The sequence below is a fragment of the Elephantulus edwardii genome, unplaced genomic scaffold (assembly GCF_000299155.1).
Source record: "Elephantulus edwardii isolate Elephantulus edwardi_28Jun2011 unplaced genomic scaffold, EleEdw1.0 scaffold00001, whole genome shotgun sequence".
NCBI lineage: Eukaryota > Metazoa > Chordata > Mammalia > Macroscelidea > Macroscelididae > Elephantulus > Elephantulus edwardii.
This window is the reverse complement of record NW_006399751.1, coordinates 22,410,783-22,429,859: the sequence shown is the minus strand read 5'-3', so window position 1 is coordinate 22,429,859 and position 19,077 is coordinate 22,410,783. Positions and strand designations below refer to the sequence as shown.

The window sequence follows — 19,077 nt, the reverse complement described above, 5'->3', positions numbered from 1 at the left end:
TCTAGTTCCTCGCACATTTCATTGTAGTATTTTGCTTTGTCATTCCGAGCAGCCTTTTGGAATCTTCTGTTCAGCTCTTTAGTGTCTTGAATTCTTCCTTGTGCTTTGGCTTCTCTACGCTCCAGTGCAATCTTCAGAGTTTCTTCTGACATCCATTTTGGTCTTTTCTTGATATGATAATATGATAAACATATTAGCTTTGTGATTAGTATTTAAAAAATTGACCAACTAGTATATAACTTATGTTCTATGTTGTCATGGAGTCCCTGGGTGGTGAAGATGCTTAATGTGCATGGCTGCTGACCAAAAGGTACTAGATTCATGTCTACCTAGAGTAGCCTTAGAAGAAAGGTCTGCACTATTTAGAAAATCAGCCACTGGAAACTCCATGGAGGAGCTCTGTGTGCTGCCCTCATGTACTACCCTTCTAGCCAGTGTGCTGTCAAGTCCTGGTGTGCTGCTCTGCCACCCAGTGTACTCAAGCTATGGTTTGCTGCCCTACTACCCAGTGTGCTGCTAAGCCCTAGTGTGCCATGCCTTACAGCCCAGTGTGCTGCCAAGCCCTGATGTGCTGCACTGCCACCCAGTGTGCTATCAAGCCTTAGTGTGCTGCCCTGCTACCCAGTGTGCTGCCAAACCCTGGTGTGCTGCTCTGCTACCCAGAGTGCTGCCTTACTACCCAGTTTACTGCCAAACCCTGATGTGCTACACTGCCAAACAGTGTGTTGTCAAGCCCTGGTGTGCTGCCCTGCTACCCAGGTTCTGTCAAGCCCTGATGTGTTGCCCTGCTACCCATTGTGCTGTCAAGCCCTGATGTGCTGTCTAGCTCTGGTGTGCTGCCAAGCCCTAGTGTGCTTCCCTGCTACCCAGAACCCCATGGAACACTCTGATACACATGGAGTTGTTATGAGTTGGAATTGATGGTAACAAGTACATAAATAGTATCTCACTATTGTTAGGAACTGGGACTTTTTGGCTTTATGTTCAGTGCTCTTTCTACCTTTGTAATTTTTCAATGATGGTATGTTTTGTTTATCAATATGGGTCTTAATTGCATATAAGAAGTCATAAAGGCATAAGAACTATTAGTAAAGATTTGTCTTGTGTGGAGGAAAAAAGAAATGTGTGTGATTTTACTGTGAAACTCACCAAATGTCGAAATTCTACTGAGAGACTTCCGTTAGAAGATTCTTCAATAGACATTGCTTTGACGTGAGTGCCACAGAGAACGAACCTTCGATTGCTAGAGAGGAAATCTTAGGTATTTACATGGTCACACATAAAAGGTATGAGTGCAGCAACAAAATTTTTAAAGAGAAATTTCTTACCTTAGAGTTGAAACATTCCTGTAAAAACAAGAAGACTTCTGAAATGGGCTGTGTAATAGATCTAACAAAAGCATTCTATCATGCACACCCATGTTTATTGTGGCTTTGTTTGCAATAGCAAAGAAATGGAAACAACCCAAGTGCCCATCAAAAAATAAATGAATAGAGAAGCTCTGGTATAGTCACACAATAGAATACTATGCAGCATTGAAAAACAAGGAACTCATGAAATATTATGCAAAATGTATGACCCTGGAGGACATTATGCTGAGTAAAATATCTCAATCACAAAAGGATAAATATTGCATAGGGCCACTGTTGTAAAACGACACTGATACTGGGGTTGAGGGAAGACAGAAAAGGAGGGGAGGAACGATTCATATTGCATTGAAACAGATGAAGGAGAGAACTGTTTAAAAGGGACATATGAATGGGTATTCTTGTCATTATAGAAGTCCAGAGTGAAGGCTGCATAGTGGAGTGGACTTAGGGGGAGGGATTGCATAACAATGAAAGAGTTTTTCTTTTTCTTTTCAAGGAGAAGAGTGACTTGGGGAGGAGGGGGTTCGTAGGGAGAAGAGTGCAACAATGAATGACTGGAAACCCTAAGTCTCTTTAAACTTTCATTAAAATTAATTAAAAACCAAACAAACAAAAAACCCCCAAACATTCTATCACATTTTAGAGCATGGTCTGTGATATTTCATTTGAAATTGTAAATTTTTAAAAAAATAAGTCTTCATTAGAATTCTGGTAAGTGTTTGAGTCTTAAAATATTGAAATATTTCTATATCTAATGTTAAAGGAATAAATGCTAACATTTAAAATCATTCTATAAAGTCAGAGCAATTCAGTAAAAGCAGCCTAAAATGTAATGCTTCAAAATTAAATTTGAAACTTACTTGTCAATTGATGCTTTAACCTTTACCTGATAGTTTAGTTCTGGCAACTTTATTAGTAGTCTAGAAAGAAAAATCAATAAAGAATCAAAGGACAAATTTAAGGTGTTGCAGGTGGAGAATACCAGAAATATGTTTATTTCTGCTTTATTGACTATCCAAATAGGCATTTGACTGTGTAGATCATAATTAATTATCGATAACATTGAGAGGAATGGGAATTCCTTAGCACTTAACTGTGTTCATGCAGAACGTGTAACTAGAATTGTTGTGTGCGGTCTAGTTGGAACTAACCCAAAGCTGACCTTCCAGCAGGTTTTTAGAGGCAGTAAAAATCACACAGAAGGAGATTGCCCATCCTTCTTCCACAGAGCAGCTGGTAGATTCAAACCTCATGCCTTTGGGATTGCAGTGCAGTTTCTAACCATTAGGCCACCGGTCCTCCCTGATACATAGAATAAGGTTTCTTTCTAAGTTTTGTGCCATTTCTAGGATATTCAGTCATTTACTCTCACATTTTCCTAAACCTCATTAATTCACTCACTCAGCATACACTGAGTTCCTGATAAATCTCTCTCTAGTATGACTCTCACTGCCACCAAGTTAGCTCTGACTTTCCATTGAGGTTTCTGAAGCTGTAAATTGCTGGGAGGAGACTGCCCATTTTTCTTTCTTGGAGGTGCTGGTGGTTTAGAACGGAGGAGACACTCAGCCTTGTGGTTAGCAGCACACCTTTGTACTGACACTAAGATAACAAACTGTCAAAAAATGAAAAGGTGTGTCAACATAGCTATAATGAAAATAAAGGCATGTAGCACAGAACAACAGCCTGCAAATGCAATACAGAAAGTACAGTGATAAGCAAGTGATTAGCACTGTGGTTGTTAGGAGCCATTGAGTCCAACCCATAGCGACCCTATGCATTATAGGGAAATGGAATCATAAATGATGAACATTCCAAACAAAAGAATAGGTACAATTAGCACAGGCTCCTTAACAAGGCACAGCAGTGGCTTCATATTTGGGAGGTATGTTGGATGTGCAGCAGTGTTACTAATGGAAGGTTAGAAAGGAGGGTGGTCATCTGCAGAGGCAGGATGGTTTCTCTTTCTTTCTTTCAGGCCCTCTTTAGGGAGGTCCTGATAAGCTTCAAGATGCTGAAGATTAATAGTGGAACCCCATGCCATCTCTGACTTCAGAACAGGAAGAAGCAGTACTATGACAGAAAGGAGTTTTAGGGAAAAATCTCAAATACTAAGTAATGGACTCTGTGCTACCGACTCAAAGGCATGTGGTTCAACTCCACAAGCTGCTCCACTAGCTGAGAGAAAGAGGAACAATCTCCTCTTGTGCAATCTACAGCCTCTGAAAATCTGCTGGAGGATCAGCTATGATTCAGTTCCAACTTGTTAGCACATAACAACAACAAGTAATGGACAATTTATGAAGACAGTGGGAAGGAGAACCCCCAAGCCCTCAAAGGAACTAATGACATATTTGATGTATTTGTGGCCAGTTCAAATATGCAAGGTGGTGCTGATTCAGGGACCTCTTCCATTCAGAAATCTTTGCTGAGTAATATCTACTCATCTTTCTCTTCATCCCATAGATTACCTTAGAGACTAAATAACACCTGTGGGCATTTCAGGGAAAAGGAGAATGTCCTCCACCTGGGCATCTTCTTTTCCTGTATTGTTACTTTCCTTTGTGTTATATGGAGATAGGGGATAGGAATAGACAACTTCAAAAGCATGATTATTTTTTAAAGCAAAACTTTTGATTTGTGTTCTTCTATCTTGTACATAACATTCACAGAAAGGTACTGATGGAGAATTTTAGGTAAGAATTTTTAAATTCAGACTAAAAACAATGAAGTTCCAATATAGTTAAGTGATTTAGGATCCTATCATAGGAGGAATTCTACTGACTTTTGTAGTCTGAAATTGACCAAACAGGTAGTCAAGACACATTGATAATAACCGATGACTGGAATGCAAAAGTTGGAAACAAAGCAGAAGGATTGGTAGTTGGAAATTATGGGCTATGGAGAGAAATGAGGCTGGAGATCAAATGACTGAATTTTGTACATTCAGTGATTCATAGCAAAGTATCTTTTTAAACACAGGTAGTCTATACATATGAACTTCACCTGATGGACTTCACAAGCATCAGACTGACTGCATATGTGGAAAGAATTGCTGCAGGAGCTCATAATCAGCAATCAAAACCAGGCCAGGTGCTGATTGTGGAACAGAATATCAATTACTCATATGCAAGTTCAAATTGAACTTGAAGAAAATGAAAACAAGTCCACAAGAGTGAAAATACAACCTTGAGTCTATATCATCTGAATTTAAAAATCACCAAGAACAGGTTTGAGGTATTGAACACCAGTGATCAAAGACCAGATTAATTGTGGGATGATATTAAAGATATCATTCATGAATAGAGCAAAAGATCATTACAAAGACAGAAGAGAAAGAAAAGACCAAAGTGGATGTCAGAAAAGACTCTGAAAATTACACTAGAGCATTGAGAAGCTAAAACAAAGGGAAGAGATGCTGAAGTAAAAAAGATGAGCAGATTTCAAAGAGCAACTTGATAAATCAAAGCAAAGAGAGATGGAATTTAAGAATAAAAAATAAAGAATTAATTCAGGATTTCTCAAATGAAAGAGCGGAAAACAAATTCAGACCTTGAGTTGTAATAGTGTAATACCTCAAGATACTGTGGTGGAAAAACTTGAACGACCCAGGAAGCATCAAATGAAGGTGGACACGGAGTCACTGTACCAAAAAGAAATGGCTGACACTGAAATATTTTAGAAAATCCCATATGATAAAGACCAAGTAGTGATGAAGGAAGAAGTTCAGGCTGCATTGAAGGCACTGGCAAAAAAATAAGGCCCCAGGATTGATGGGATACCAACAGATATGTTCCAGATAACAGATGCAGCCCTAGCTGTGTTCAACAGTCTGTGCCAGGAAATTTGTAAGAAAGATACCTGCCTAACTGACTAGAAGGGACCCATTATTTATTCCCATTCCCAAGAAAAGCTGTCCAACAGGATTTGGAATTAACTAAACAATATCAATAATATCACATGTAAGCAAAATATTGTTGAAGATCATAAAAAACAAAACCGTACACTGACAGAGAACTTCTAGAAGTTCAAGCTGGGTTTTAAAAAGGCCGTGGCACCAGGAATAATATGGTTGATATCAGATGGATCTTGGCTAAAAGCAGAGAAATCAGAAGAATGTTGATTTGTGTTTTATTGCCTATGTAAAGGCAGTTGACTGTGTGGATCATAAACTAAGGCTAAGCTTGAGAAGAATGGAAATTCCAGAATATTTAATTTTGGTTATACAAAATCTATAGGAAGCTCTGGTGGCCAAGTGGCAAGAAGCTGCACTGCAATCCCGAAGGCATGCAGTTCAAGACCACCAGCTGCTTCATGGGAGAAAGACTGGCAATCTCCTCTAGTGCAATTAGCTGCCTCTGAAAACCCACTAGAGGGTCAGCTATGGGTTGGTTCTGACTCTATGGTAAACAACAACATACCAAAATCTATACCTAGACCAAGAAGCTGTTACTGAAACAGAACAAGGTAGCACTGACTAGTTTAAAATCAGGAAAAATGTGCATCAAAGTTGTATCCTCTCTCCCTACCTATTCAATCTGTATGCTGAGCAAATAATTTGAGAAGCTGAACTTTATGAACAAGAGTATGGCATCAGGGAAGACTCATTAACAATCTGCATTATGCAAATGAAGCAAACCTTGCTTGGTGAAAGTGAGTAGGACATTAAATTTTTGCTACAGAAGATCAAGGACTGCAGCCAGCAATATGGGTTGCATCTCAACATCAAGAAAACAAAAATCCTCACCACAGGACCAATAGGGAACATCATGATAGATGGAGAAAAGATTGAAACTGTCAACAGTTTCATCTTGCTTGGATCCATAGTCAACACCCTGGGTACCAGCAGTCATGAGATCAGGAGACATATAGTATTGGGAAAGTCTACAGTCAGGTGTCTCTTCAGAATCCTGAAGAGTAATGAAGTCAGTTCATAATGCACCTGATTCAAGCCATAGTCTTTCCAATAACCTGCTATGCATCTGAGAGCTGTACAATGAATAAGAATAACAAGAGAAAGATTGATACATTTGAGTTGTGGTATTGGAGAAGAGTGCTGAGTACCCCATGGACTACCCTGAACCAAAGAGGTATATCTTGGAGAAAATGCAGCTGGAGTGATCACTGGAGGTGAAGCTTCATCTCATATATTTTGAACATGTTGTTAGGAGAGGTTCTTTCCTGGAAAGAGACAACATGCTTGGAAGGGTGGAGGGTCAGCAAAGGAGAAGAAGACCCTCAATTAGATGAACTGATGGAATATCTTTGGTAATGGGTTAAAAATGTGTCGATGTAAGGGTCATGTAGGATAGGAGAAAATTCAGATCTGTTCAAAATTCACAGTCACTATGAGGCTGTCTCACTGGATGGCACTTAACAAAAACAACAAGCCACTCTATCTTGGGCTTATTACCTTTGGATGTTTAACATCTCTAATGATTAGGAATTAAAAGATTTAGGTATTAGTACTTGAGGCATGATGGAAATTTAAAAAAATTTAGAATTCAAACTTACTGTCTTAAAGGTATCAATAGTGGGAAAACTATAATGGGATTGTTTATGGACAGGATCAAATGCACAAATAAAGCAAAACAACAATAGCACAAAAGTCTGTGCCTTTAAATCAATGCCTTTATAATACTTTTATTTTTGTTAGTTGCTGTTGAGTCAACTTCAGTTCTTAGTGATCATAAGAATAATAGATCAAAATCCTGTCCTGTCCTGTGCATGCTCATAATATCCTCATTGGTATGGGTTTATTGAAATTGTATTGTTGAGAGTTTTGGCAGGATAGTAAGTAAGCTAGATCTGGTAGCTTAGTGGTAAAGAGTTGCACTGCCAACTCAAAGGCAGGCAGTTCAAATGTACCAGCTGCTCCATGTGAGAAAGATGGGCAATCTCCTCCTATGGGATTAACTGCTTGTGAAGAATCTGTTGGAGGGTTAGTTATGGGTTAGTTCTGACTTGCTGGTAATAAAAACAGGTAATCACAGGGTAAGAGTGTGCCACTATATTTCCTGGATAGGATAGTCAAGATCTTCCATAACCCGTACCCTATCTACCTACACAGTTCTATCATTCTGCTCCACAGTATCACAAAACAGAAAGCCTTAATTTCTCTTGCTTCCCTGTCCTACAGCTTTCCTCTCTTCTCTCTCTGCTCATCTCTCACAGTGGCCAAAAAGCCTTTCCCATTCTCTGCTTTTCCCTTTTGAACCTTTCCAACCATTGATCTCCAATTTCTCAATAGCGTGATCTAGTACTTTCATTATAATAACTTTTCATCTACATTGTCAAACTCTTGACAAATAGAATCCTCCTCTTAATATTTCTGTGGGTATTTACCACACCTAAGAGTCCCTAAGTGGAATAAGTGGTGAAGAATTTGCTGACTGAAAGTCCACCTGGAGGCACCTTGGAAGAGATGGCTGATATTCCACTTCAGAGAAGTCAGCCGTAGAAACTTCTGTGGAGCACAGTTGTACTTTGACACACATGGAGTCCTCATTTATTGCAATCTATCATAATTGTTTTATTTGCTTGTTTTGTTTATCATGACTTATAGTGAGCACAGAAGAGGCACTCAAGAAAGAAAAATTACAAGTACAATGAGAGAAACCAGCCTTGGTGAGGTGGAGGCTATAGCTCCATAAAGAAATGAAACAATAGACTATTTTGCATACCTTAGCTTTACAGTGAACTGAATGAGGGTTTTCAGTACCATTGGCCTCTGAGGGTGGGTTGGCATGCATGGCTGTCGTTCAACCACAAAGGAGCTAGATTAAAAGGAAATAAAGTGCATCATACTAAAACTTTGAATATAATGACACACTGAAAACCACAAAGGAACAGGATGCAGCCTCTTTTAAAGTCCACATTTTCTACTCTTAGAAGAGGTTCAAACCTCTATATTAAGCGCAAGTGTTACAGTGACATAAATAATTACAATATGGGGAAATCCCAAGAATTGTCCCTAAGTAGCAACGGCGTAAATTCTTAATAATATTTTAAGGAAAAAATAACAACTTTAGTACATTCTTATTATATTAAAACATAGAGTAGAAAGTTAAATTCTTGCCATTTAAAAAAATTGAAATATTAGGAATTTTGGTATGGGTATATATTTTTTTCTCCTTCAGATAAACTTCATTTCTTGGCTATTCACCTAAGAAGAAACTCTGGACATTGTATAAAATGTGAAAATTGAGGTATAGGTGGGTGATGTGACTTAAACTCATGGAAAGTTGAGCTAATTAGTGGAAGACCTGCTGATGACTGAAAAGTGAAGAGGGGCGGGGGGAAAGGATTTCTGGACTATGGTGGGCACTACTCACTTCAAGATTCTTGTTAACACTCCCCTAGACTGCTGAAAGAATAGATAACGTCTTGGGGAAAGTGCATCCACAGTGTTCCTTGGAGGCATCATTGGGCATATTGCTAGGAGATGCTATTGTTGGAAAGGGACATCATGCTTGCAAAGATGAAGAGTCAGTGAAAGAGAGAAAGACCCCTAATGAGATGGACTGACACAGTGCTGCAGCAGTGGGCTCAAGGGGTGAGAGATGATGAGGATGGCACAGGATAGAACAGGTTCAGGGTTCACAGGGTCTCTGTGAATCACACTTGAACTGATGGCACCTCACATCACCACAACAACAGCCACACCTTCACCTAAACACACTACTCCTGGCAGGGCATCCTGAAGATTCCTGCCAAGAGTCGTTTATGATGATAACCTTTTACTTACTTCTTGAAAAGACTGTAGATCAAGAAGGTGACTCTTTCTAGCAGATGTGCTCTCTGCAGTGGGATGGGATCACCTTCATATGTCATTTTGGCAGATTGCTCCTCTAATTTCTCCAGTTGCCTTTTGAGCTGGAAAAGACTTTCTGCCATCAGTGTAAAGCTATGAACCACAAATAAGAGGAAAGATCGTTATCAGTCCACTTTCCCACTGAGGAATGATTTCAGTAATTTACAATTTTTAGCAAATAACTAAATAATTCATTATTATATCTTCATTTAATTTCTTTTAAAGAAGTCTGGTAGCTTAGTAGTAATGACTTGTGCTGATAACCCAAAGACAGGTGGTTTGAATCCACCAGCTGTTCTGTGGGAGAAAGACAGGCAATCTCTTACTGTGCAATTTACAGCCTCAGAAAAATCTACTGGAGGGTCAGCTATGACTCAGTTCCATCTTGGCAGCCCATAATAACAACAACAGCTAATTCCAGTTGATGTTAGGAGCAGTTCTTAATTTTTATTTTCTGAATCTATCTTTTGTCTAATAGACATGCTATACATAAAATAATTTCTAATTTGTAACTGCTGTTTCAGTAAAATAATTTATGACATTTTATCAACACCTAGATCCAAATTAGTTTTGTTTAATTATTTAAAAATCTGTTCTAACATATGTGACCCTGACTAAAGGGTAAAAAATGCACCTTTGAAACTACAAATACATGAAACTAATGATGTATTTATAAGATTAATTAAAATATAATAGGAGACGGAATCTTCCAAATATCTTTCTCACTCTCTCTCAATCTAGATCTATCTATCTATCTATCTATCTATCTATCTATCTATCTATCTATCTATCTATATCTAGATCTATTATCTAGATCTATTATCTAGATCTATCTATGGTCTATCTCTTTATTCTAAGTTTTATGTACTTTTCAAAATTATTAATGACTATCTGGTATCTATAGGGATAATTTTAATTGCTGTGTACTGATCCTAGAATAGAAATCTAAGGAAGAGGGAAGTTGAAATGGGCAGCAGGGGGCAGGGCCTCTCCAAGCTGAGAAGTCCATCTGGCTCTGAGAGCATCTTTTCTGCTTAGTATTTGTTCCACACATAACCTTGTGGAAAGAGCTGTTGAAGAGCAAGTAGATACTGCTACATTCTTTATTGCCCCTTTTGTGAACTTTTGAGTTCTCACCAAGGAAAAAAACCACCCTATATATATATATTAGAATGGACTCATTTCCTTGTTTTTCTTGAGAGGTAGACCTGGTAAGGTTGAGCTCGTAGTGAAAGTGTTCAAGTTACTCTCTATTTCCATTGTTTTGAATTGTACTCTTAGGAAGCAGTTCTAGATTCAGGTGAGCATTATTTTTTCATTGTATTTCCTGTTTTGCTTTCAACCAGATAGTTTAATTTTGCTCTACCAATATCTTTATCTTCTAATGTGAAACCAAAATGAAACCCATTGCCATCAAGTCAATTCTGATTTATAAGAACCCTCTGGTGAGTTTGTAAGGCTGTCAGTCCTTATGGAAGGAGACTGGACATCTCTCCCCAGGTACAGCTGGCAGATTTGATCCACTTACCCTTTGGTTAGTAGTGCAGCATACTGCACACTATGCCACCAGAGCTTTTATCTAATGCAGAAGGCAGCGATGAATATTTACACTTGAAATATATATAAATAAACTGGCCCATAGGATTTCCAAGTCTGTAAATCTTCACAGTAGCAAACTGACATCATTCTCCTGTGGAACAGTCGGTAGATTTGAACCACTGACTTTTGAGTTAACAGGAAAATGCCTGAACTGTCATTAACTTTAAAAGTAACTATCTCACTATATAGAAAACATGAGACTATGATTGACTGTGGCATCTTTAGATGCCACTTAAACAATGAAATTTCTTTTTCTTCAAGCGTTTGGACATAGTTCTTTCTCCAGGCCCTTAAAGAAATTGTATCTCTGCCTTGAAAAATTCGTTTGTCTTATAGATCTTATCTATGAAAATGAATAAATTTGTATATATTTTATATGTGCTTCATTTTGTCCCAAGGGAATAAAAGCTAAGAATACTTATAGTACAACAGGTACAATAATACCTGTTTTCATCTATGGAACTACTAGCTGCTAATAAGCCAACAATAAGCTAAGTGAGTTGAGTGTTCAGGCCAAGCCTGCAGTTCCCTGGCTGGGTGACTCTGAAGTTTGTACTTCCTGTGGTTTTCACTAGAATCTGAAGTGAAGTCATTTTACCAGTTTTGAAGCTGGTCGAGCCCGTTATGGAGTGGACCCCCGATGCAGGCAATTTGCTGCCTCCTCTTCCAGTCTTGCAACTCTTCTACTAGCATGCTATTCATTAACAAGTCCATTTCATTGACTATCTGTGTCATCTTACTGAGGGTTTCCTAAAAGAAATGGTGACTCCTGAGAATATTTTCATGAGAACCAACCAGCAATTACTAATTCAACTTGTAAAATGATTTGTCTGAACCCACTCAAAATTAGACCGGATATTTTAGCCAAAATATTACCTTCTATGCTGAGCTCAGACCTTTTGAACTTCTTAATACATGTTTTAAAAAGTAGAAAAGCCACTATTTTTCTTTTCTTCTCTTTAGGAAATAACTAATGTTAAAGAGAAAATGTTGGCAATATTTCTTATTTTATTAGGAATGGTTTCTTAATAAAGTTGGTTTTTAAAAGGTACAAATTATCTATGCCATTTTTCCTGGTGTTTTTTTTTTTTTTAAAAAAACAGTTCCATTTTATTTTATTGATTTGAAATACATGATTTTCAAACCCTTAATAAAGCTTAGATTTTATTTTATAAACAAAGAAATTATTAACTTTTGTTATTAACATTTTATTCATCTGACATACTTTGGACATGTTGCAAGGAGGGACCAGTCTTTGGAGAAGGATGTCATGCTTGGGAGGGTGGAGTGACAGTGCAGGAGAGGAAGACCCTTGATGAAATGGACTGACTCAGTGACTGGGGTATAAAATTGGCTCAGGATAGAGCAGGGTTTAGGGCTGTGGTACACAGGGTCACTATATGAGTTGCAGGCGACTCAATGGCACATAACAATAACGGCAACAACAGTACAGTTGTAGCCAAAAACATGGTACTCCCTTGGAAACATGGCAGCTAATTAAGTCAGAATGTATATAAAACAGGCAAGATCGCTTTTTGCCTTGGTGCTTCCATCCAAGCAAGATGGGTCATCAGCAGCTCTATTGGAGTCACCCGCGGAAATTCGGCCAGGGTTCCCGCTCCTGCCGCGTGTGCTCAAAACCGACACGGACTGATCCGGAAATATGGACTGAATATGTGCCGCCAGTGTTTCGGGCAGTACGCCAAGGATATCGGCTTCATCAAGTTGGACTAAGTGATCTTTTTTGGATGGCCTACCCGAGACCTCTACATGGCAAGAAACAAGACCTACAGTTTGTACATAAAATAAAATTTCAGTTACAATAGTGTGAGAAGGAAAAAAAACAAAAACAAAAGAAAACAGGCAAAATCCAAGCACTTGATTGTTTTCCAGGAAAACTAGGTTTAGGGAAAGAAAGACAATTTCATTTCTGCACTTACCTTTCTCTTAAAGTCAAGGCTATTAAGCATTTCTTGCAGAGTTAAAACCTCCTGATTCATCAAGATGTTGTTCTTGTCCCCTTGATCTGCAATGGAAAAGAGTCCAGGCCCAGCGTCCTCAACCAGGGCCAAGCTCCCCTGCTCCTCCCTGTGGCCCAACCCTGCCACAATTCCACTCCTAACCCAGCCCAGGACAGGAGTGTGGTCAGTGTGACCAGGGCCGGAAAGGGGTCACAGGAGATGGGTATGGAATTAAGTCCCTGTCTGCTCATTTGCTGGAAAGGATTATATCCAAGAATCTGCTTTCTCTTTTTTTTTTTTTTTTTAGATCTTAATGAAAGTTTATTAAGAACGTGGGACAATCCTCTTTCCTGAGGGAAGATAATTTATTCAATGTCATTATTTCTCTTTGGGACTGGGACATCAGGGACTGTCTCTACTTGGCAGTAGATACTTTTTAATGATACTTTGTTTGCACTTAAAGGGAGGGACTTCTCTTTGTTTTTATGATTGGATCATTTTAGTCTCTGGCTGCCTTCACCCACCACTGCCTGGTTGAGTTCAGTTTTATAAAAAAATATGGACTCAATTCCTTGCCTTCCCCTTTGCGTTGCAAATGATCTTGCCTTGCAGTAAAACTGGAGGGGAGAAAGAGTTGCAAATTAACTTATAACTTTTGGCTGAAAATAAGAAAATCCCTGATTTGGCCTGCCAGCAAAGAAAAACCTTAGTTATGTTGCCTTTTGTTGCTCTGTAAAAATAAAGGCAAAACAGAAACTTACCCATCGTCTGAATTGTTTTATACCTGTAGTCAAATTCATCTTGCAAGTCTTCTAAGTATTTAGTGTCTTGTTCTGTTATCTTTTTGCAAAAGAAAATACAACCTGTATTGTTTCAAGTAAGCAGGCCAATTAAACAACAACCTACTCCAAAATAAACTGTTTGACACACCCAGTCTCTCTAGTATCCAAAGACTAACTATATTAAACTACATTTCTGAAGAATAAATTCTTATAAAGATTAAATATGCAATGCTGGATAAACCAGACTGAGCTGGCTTTTCTCTTTTTCTCTTCTTATCTTTTAGAAATAATTCTACAATTTTACCTCTCCCCCTCAATTAGTTCAAAATAGTATTGTTAAAATAGTCATATTTTTTTAAAAAAAACAACAAACCAACCCTTGAGAATATACTTTCCCTATTTTAGAACTCTTCAGCAGCTCCGTATAAATTTGTGCTAACGTGCTATCGCTTTTCAGCTAATGTCAGCATTCTAATCTGCTGTAGTTTATGACAACTCCATTTAAATATCCCCCCCCCATCTGACTTTTAGAAGACAGAAAAAAGCGGGGAGGGGGGAACCAGTCTCTGTTTACTCTTAGTGTTCTATCAGCTTTTTTGGAAACTTCTTACCTTACCATTTAAAGAGTCAGGGAGGCTCAGCTTGCCTGCTAACCAATGGGTGGGGGGTTCAAAACCACCAACCACCCTGCAAGTGAAAGATGTGTGTGTGTGCTAGGTAACAGGCTGACTGCAGCTATGGGGCAGTTCTACAGTGTCCTACGGGGTCATTATCAAGTTTTCTTGCTTAGACATAACCAAGAGTCCATTGCTCTTGAGTCCATTCCTCCTCTTAAGAGACCCCATGGGATGAGAATTTTCCGAGGCCGTAAATCTTCACAGAAGCAGGCTGCCACACTTTTCTGTGCGGAGCAGCTCACAGGCTTGACCTACAAACCATTCATTTAGCCGTTGAATGCACAGCCCCTGAACTACCAGACAAAATATGTAAGCAAAATCTGTGAAAGTTGAAACTGTGGTATGCAGGAGCCTGGAAGAGGAGAACAAAACTATTTTCACTAAAGACAAATGATAGTAAAGTGGTGAGATGGAATCCTGCCAAAAGCAGAGGATGGCAAGACCTAGAAAAAGAGAAAAGCACCTTCAGCTTTCACAGATTTTACAGTGTTAAAGGTCAGGATTTGGGCTAATGGCTTTATATATCTCATTGTATCTCCATGGAACCTCTCTTTTATAGATGAAGAAACACGGGCTTAGATATGTAAAGTAATTAAATACTATTACTCTTATTTGTCCAAGATCACGTGGCTTTTCTGTGATGACTTTAGTGTGGAGGTCTGACAGACTTAAAGCAAATTTAGAACACAGCCTCCTAGATTTCAGACTTCTTCCTTTTCTTCTTAAAAAGCTGAATTTTCTACTGCCTAATGATGCTAAGAGATATATTCTAAGAAAATATATATCTTTCTTAACATTTTATTCAGATTTCAAAATTCAATTCATTTAATTACTAATTAGAAAAGTTTAAAGTTCTTGATCATTGGTAAATACTCAAGGTAAAATTCAAATCCAAAGTAGTCTTTCTTTTCACTACAATACCACTTAAATCATATCCATTTAATGTTAAGGTTCTGAAGAGCAAAGTATCCTAAGAGACAGGGAACCCAAACTCATGATAAAACATAATATTTTCATGAAGAAATATACATGAGTTTTGGTTCCCCCCTCCTCAAAACTAACATCTTGCAGAGTCTTCCAGTGATGAACAAAATATTAAAAGCATGTATAATTCTGAAAAGCCAGTGGTAGGGTAGGTATAGGCTTTTAAAGTGTGTAAATGATTGTTGACACTGTGATAGGTACCCGATGTACAATAGTTCAAAGCCTTGCCCAGTCCTCATTATCTCCCTGTCATTGTGTCAATCCAACTCACTGTGGGCGAATTTTCCTCTCCTTCACCCACCACACGCCTTTCTAAGTTCAGCTGCTGGGAAGTACCAATATGCCTAGCAGTAATCTGTGGTGGTCTGAAGAGGTTTATAGAAGTGCTCTATTTCAAAACTTTCCACCGTTCCTGGGATAATAGTATAAAAGATGGAGATGTTTATTGTTAAAAAAGTAAAAGATGAAGATGTTTATTGCTAAATAGGTACTGTTTTGCAATATACCTTAGGCATATTCAAACATATACACATCTGAAATATATCTCTATCTATATATCCCTGTATGTCTCTATATATCTATCTCTATATTATGTATGTATGTATGTATGTATGTATGTATGTATGTATGTATGTATGTATGTATGTATCTATCTATCTATCCAGAGCCTACCTAAGTCAGGGATCAAATATACATGATTCATTGGCTATCAGGAGAAAGAATATAAGACAGGAGAGGGAATTGGGAAGATGGTAAAACAGGTCATGGTCTTAGATGTGGGTTTAGTTTCAGCTTTCTCTCACAAGCAGCTCTGGTGCAAAACCAACACCACAACTAACTCTACCTGAAGACAAAAGGGTCTGCCCTTTTAAACTGCATGTATCCAATAGAAGTAAATCTCTGGAAAGTCTATGACACAACAGTGCATGATTGCAAACACCTAACAAAGGAATCTCGCTGGGCTTCTAAAGTGGGCCTGTGCTTCACCACACTTCTCAAGAGTTCAACAGGAATGTGTGCTGAAGGCAAAACCTGTCTGTGCAGTAATATGCTTAAATATTCTCACTATAATAAAGGAATCATCTCCTGATATCTACACTCCTTTAGAGTTGGCAGTATTCTCAGTTATTGAGACATTGTCCTAGGTTCTGCTGAGAATCAAATTCTTTCTAGCAGCAGAAAAAGCAGAGAGTTTTGCAGGCATATTTCACTTGTTCTGGAGAGCCACTAAAGCCCAAACCTGAAAACAGATCCTAGAACTATCTTTATATAAACTATCTGCATGTATCAGTGAATATATAAAGCAGTTTACCCTTAATCATCTGTAGTTTATCTCTCTCTCACTGCGGTTAAGTCAGAACTGACTCATAATTGACCCTAAACCATATCTTCAGAGGCTGTAAATCACACAAGAGGAGACTGCCTATCATTCTTCTGTGGGTTGGCAGCACAACTCCCTACAGTGCATTTAATTTTGCACAGTGATTTTATAAAAGACATGGATGCTCTGTACATTTGGGAAAGAAAAATGAACATTTTATTTTATATACAAAAAAAGAACAAGTATAGTTTTATTTAAGAACTCTAAACTAGAGCCACCGTGGAACTCCAGAGGAGTGAACACCGTGTGACCCCAGAGGAGCGGTGACTACCCGCTACTGTGTGACCCCCCTGCAGGCCCGTGCCTGCGTGACTCCCAACACACAGGGTGCCGCTGCATAAACCCCCAGCAGCGCCCAAGCCCCGCCCCTACCTCTTGGTGTTAGTGTCCAAGCCCTGTGCTCCTTTGCCCCCCCAGTCCCTTGCTTCCCCCCCTTCCCCCAACCCCCCTTGCAGCTCCACAAGAACTCTAAAATAATAAGATTGGTAAAACTTTGGCCAAATTGATCAATAAAAGAGAAAACACAAATTACTAATGTGATATGAGAAGTTACATCACTACATATCCTATCGCTATTAAAATAATAATAGAAGGATATTGAAAAACTTTATACTATCAAAATGAAAATGGATACATTTCTTTAAAAAAATAAAAATTACCAATTTTTATTCAAGAAGAGAGAAAGAGAAAAAAATCCTCCTCACAAAAATCTTCTCTAATATCAGCATATTGTGTAAGAAATATTTATCCTACTAAGAAACTGCCTTGACATTTCTATAGACACTAATTTAGGGTTCACTGGAGAATAACATGCAGGTAGTTGTGTGAGAACACTAGCTAGCTTGTCCAGATTATCTGTAAGATCACTCACCTGAACACTGTTTTTAATGGCTGCCACTTTGTGCTCCACATTCCTTTGTCTTTCTGAAACTGAGGAACTTTGTAAAGATTTCTCCAAGGGTCCCTGGAAAAAGAATGTCTTGAAATTTTACTACTATTAATAACACAGATTTATAATGTATGTAGTTTATAATAATTATTGTGAATTTAGGCTTGGATCAATAGATATGAACTGAGGCTTGGACTAATGTGACAAGAAATCCACAACTACTAGAAATCATGCTTTAGAAGAATATTTAATAACATATCTTGCTTGCTGAAACTGAGGAGGGCCTGAAGCATTTGCTGCAGAGGGTCAAGGACCATAGTCTGCAGTATAGTTTGAAACTCAAAATCAAGAAAACGAAGACTCTCATCACTGGGCCAATTAGCAGCACCATGATAGATGGAGAGGAGATTGTGGGACACTCAGCACTCTTTACACCAGCAGTCAAGAAATCCAAGGATGATTTGCATTAGGAAAATTCACTGTCATTGACCTCTCCAAAGTGCTGAAGAGCAATGATGTCAGTATAGAGGCTAAGGTGAACCTGATCCAGGTTATGGCCTTCACAATTACTTGCTACGCCTTAAAGAGCTGGACAGTGACAAACAATGGCAGAAGAAGAATTGATGCCTTGAGTTGTGGTGCTGAAGAAGAGTATTGAACATATTATGGACTTTCAAGAACACTAACAGGTATATCTTGGAGAGGGTAAAACCAAGTTGCTTCTTGGAGGCACAGGTTTTGAAGCTCTGTCTCACATACTTAGAGAATGTTGAGACAGTGCAGGAAAAGGAAGACCCTAGAAGAGATGGAGTGACATAGTAACTACGATAATGAAGGTAAGTATGTCAAAGACATGGAGATTGGCTGAGGATGGAGCAGGGTTCAGGACTATTATGCATAGAGTTACTATGAGTTCTAGTTGACTTGATGGCACGTAACAACAAGAGTTAAGTTGTCAAAGGATAGAATAAATTATAAAAATAGTATCTGAGTATGATCTCAAGTATCCACATGTACATGTTTATGTATAGATACATAGTATAGACATGTAAATATTTATAAGCATATATGCTAACCTACATATTGAAAGAACACATGTGCCAAATATTATCAATGTGTTACTTTGAATAGTGTAATTAAAGATGATTTTCAATTTTAAAAAAGGTCCAAATATTCTACAAGAGACATTACTTTCAAAAGTCTATAAAACTTAATCCATGTGATTTTAAGATCAAATAAAGCTGGATTTATAAATTCAGGATTACAAATGTTGATCAGTCCACCAAGATAAGATTTGTTATTACATCACAGCAAAAAGGAGTTTACTAAAGAAAACATAAAATATTATTATTTGCCATTGAATTAGAACCAATTCATAGCTGACCCTTTGGCAGGTTTTTCAGAGACAAAACATTGCACAGGAGGAGACTGCCCATCCTTCTACTGTGGAGCAGCTTGTGGATTTGAACCATATGAATGGAATTTTTCCTTCAATATGACTTTTCCTAGCCCTTGTTTGACTTTGCTATGTGTTGCTGTAATCAAGGATGCTTTGGGCAGAATATTAAATGATCCAGGAAGTATTAAAAGAAGATGGAAGGAATATACGGAGTCATTATAT

General features: G+C 38.3%; 1 protein-coding gene across 1 annotated transcript in view; it reads right to left on the bottom strand.

The window, feature by feature from the left end:
• The window catches only part of STAT4 (signal transducer and activator of transcription 4), a 141,883-nt gene that overhangs the window by 37,304 nt on the left and 85,502 nt on the right, over nucleotides 1–19,077 (bottom strand). Inside the window, exons 5-13 of the mRNA XM_006878751.1 lie at nucleotides 17,439–17,531; nucleotides 13,505–13,583; nucleotides 12,723–12,808; nucleotides 11,381–11,532; nucleotides 9,118–9,276; nucleotides 8,054–8,146; nucleotides 2,231–2,290; nucleotides 1,329–1,346; nucleotides 1,150–1,243 (exon numbers count right to left, since the gene is read on the bottom strand). Of these exons, the coding sequence (XP_006878813.1) occupies nucleotides 1,150–1,243; nucleotides 1,329–1,346; nucleotides 2,231–2,290; nucleotides 8,054–8,146; nucleotides 9,118–9,276; nucleotides 11,381–11,532; nucleotides 12,723–12,808; nucleotides 13,505–13,583; nucleotides 17,439–17,531 (834 nt within the window). The remainder of the gene's footprint in view (nucleotides 1–1,149; nucleotides 1,244–1,328; nucleotides 1,347–2,230; nucleotides 2,291–8,053; nucleotides 8,147–9,117; nucleotides 9,277–11,380; nucleotides 11,533–12,722; nucleotides 12,809–13,504; nucleotides 13,584–17,438; nucleotides 17,532–19,077) is intronic.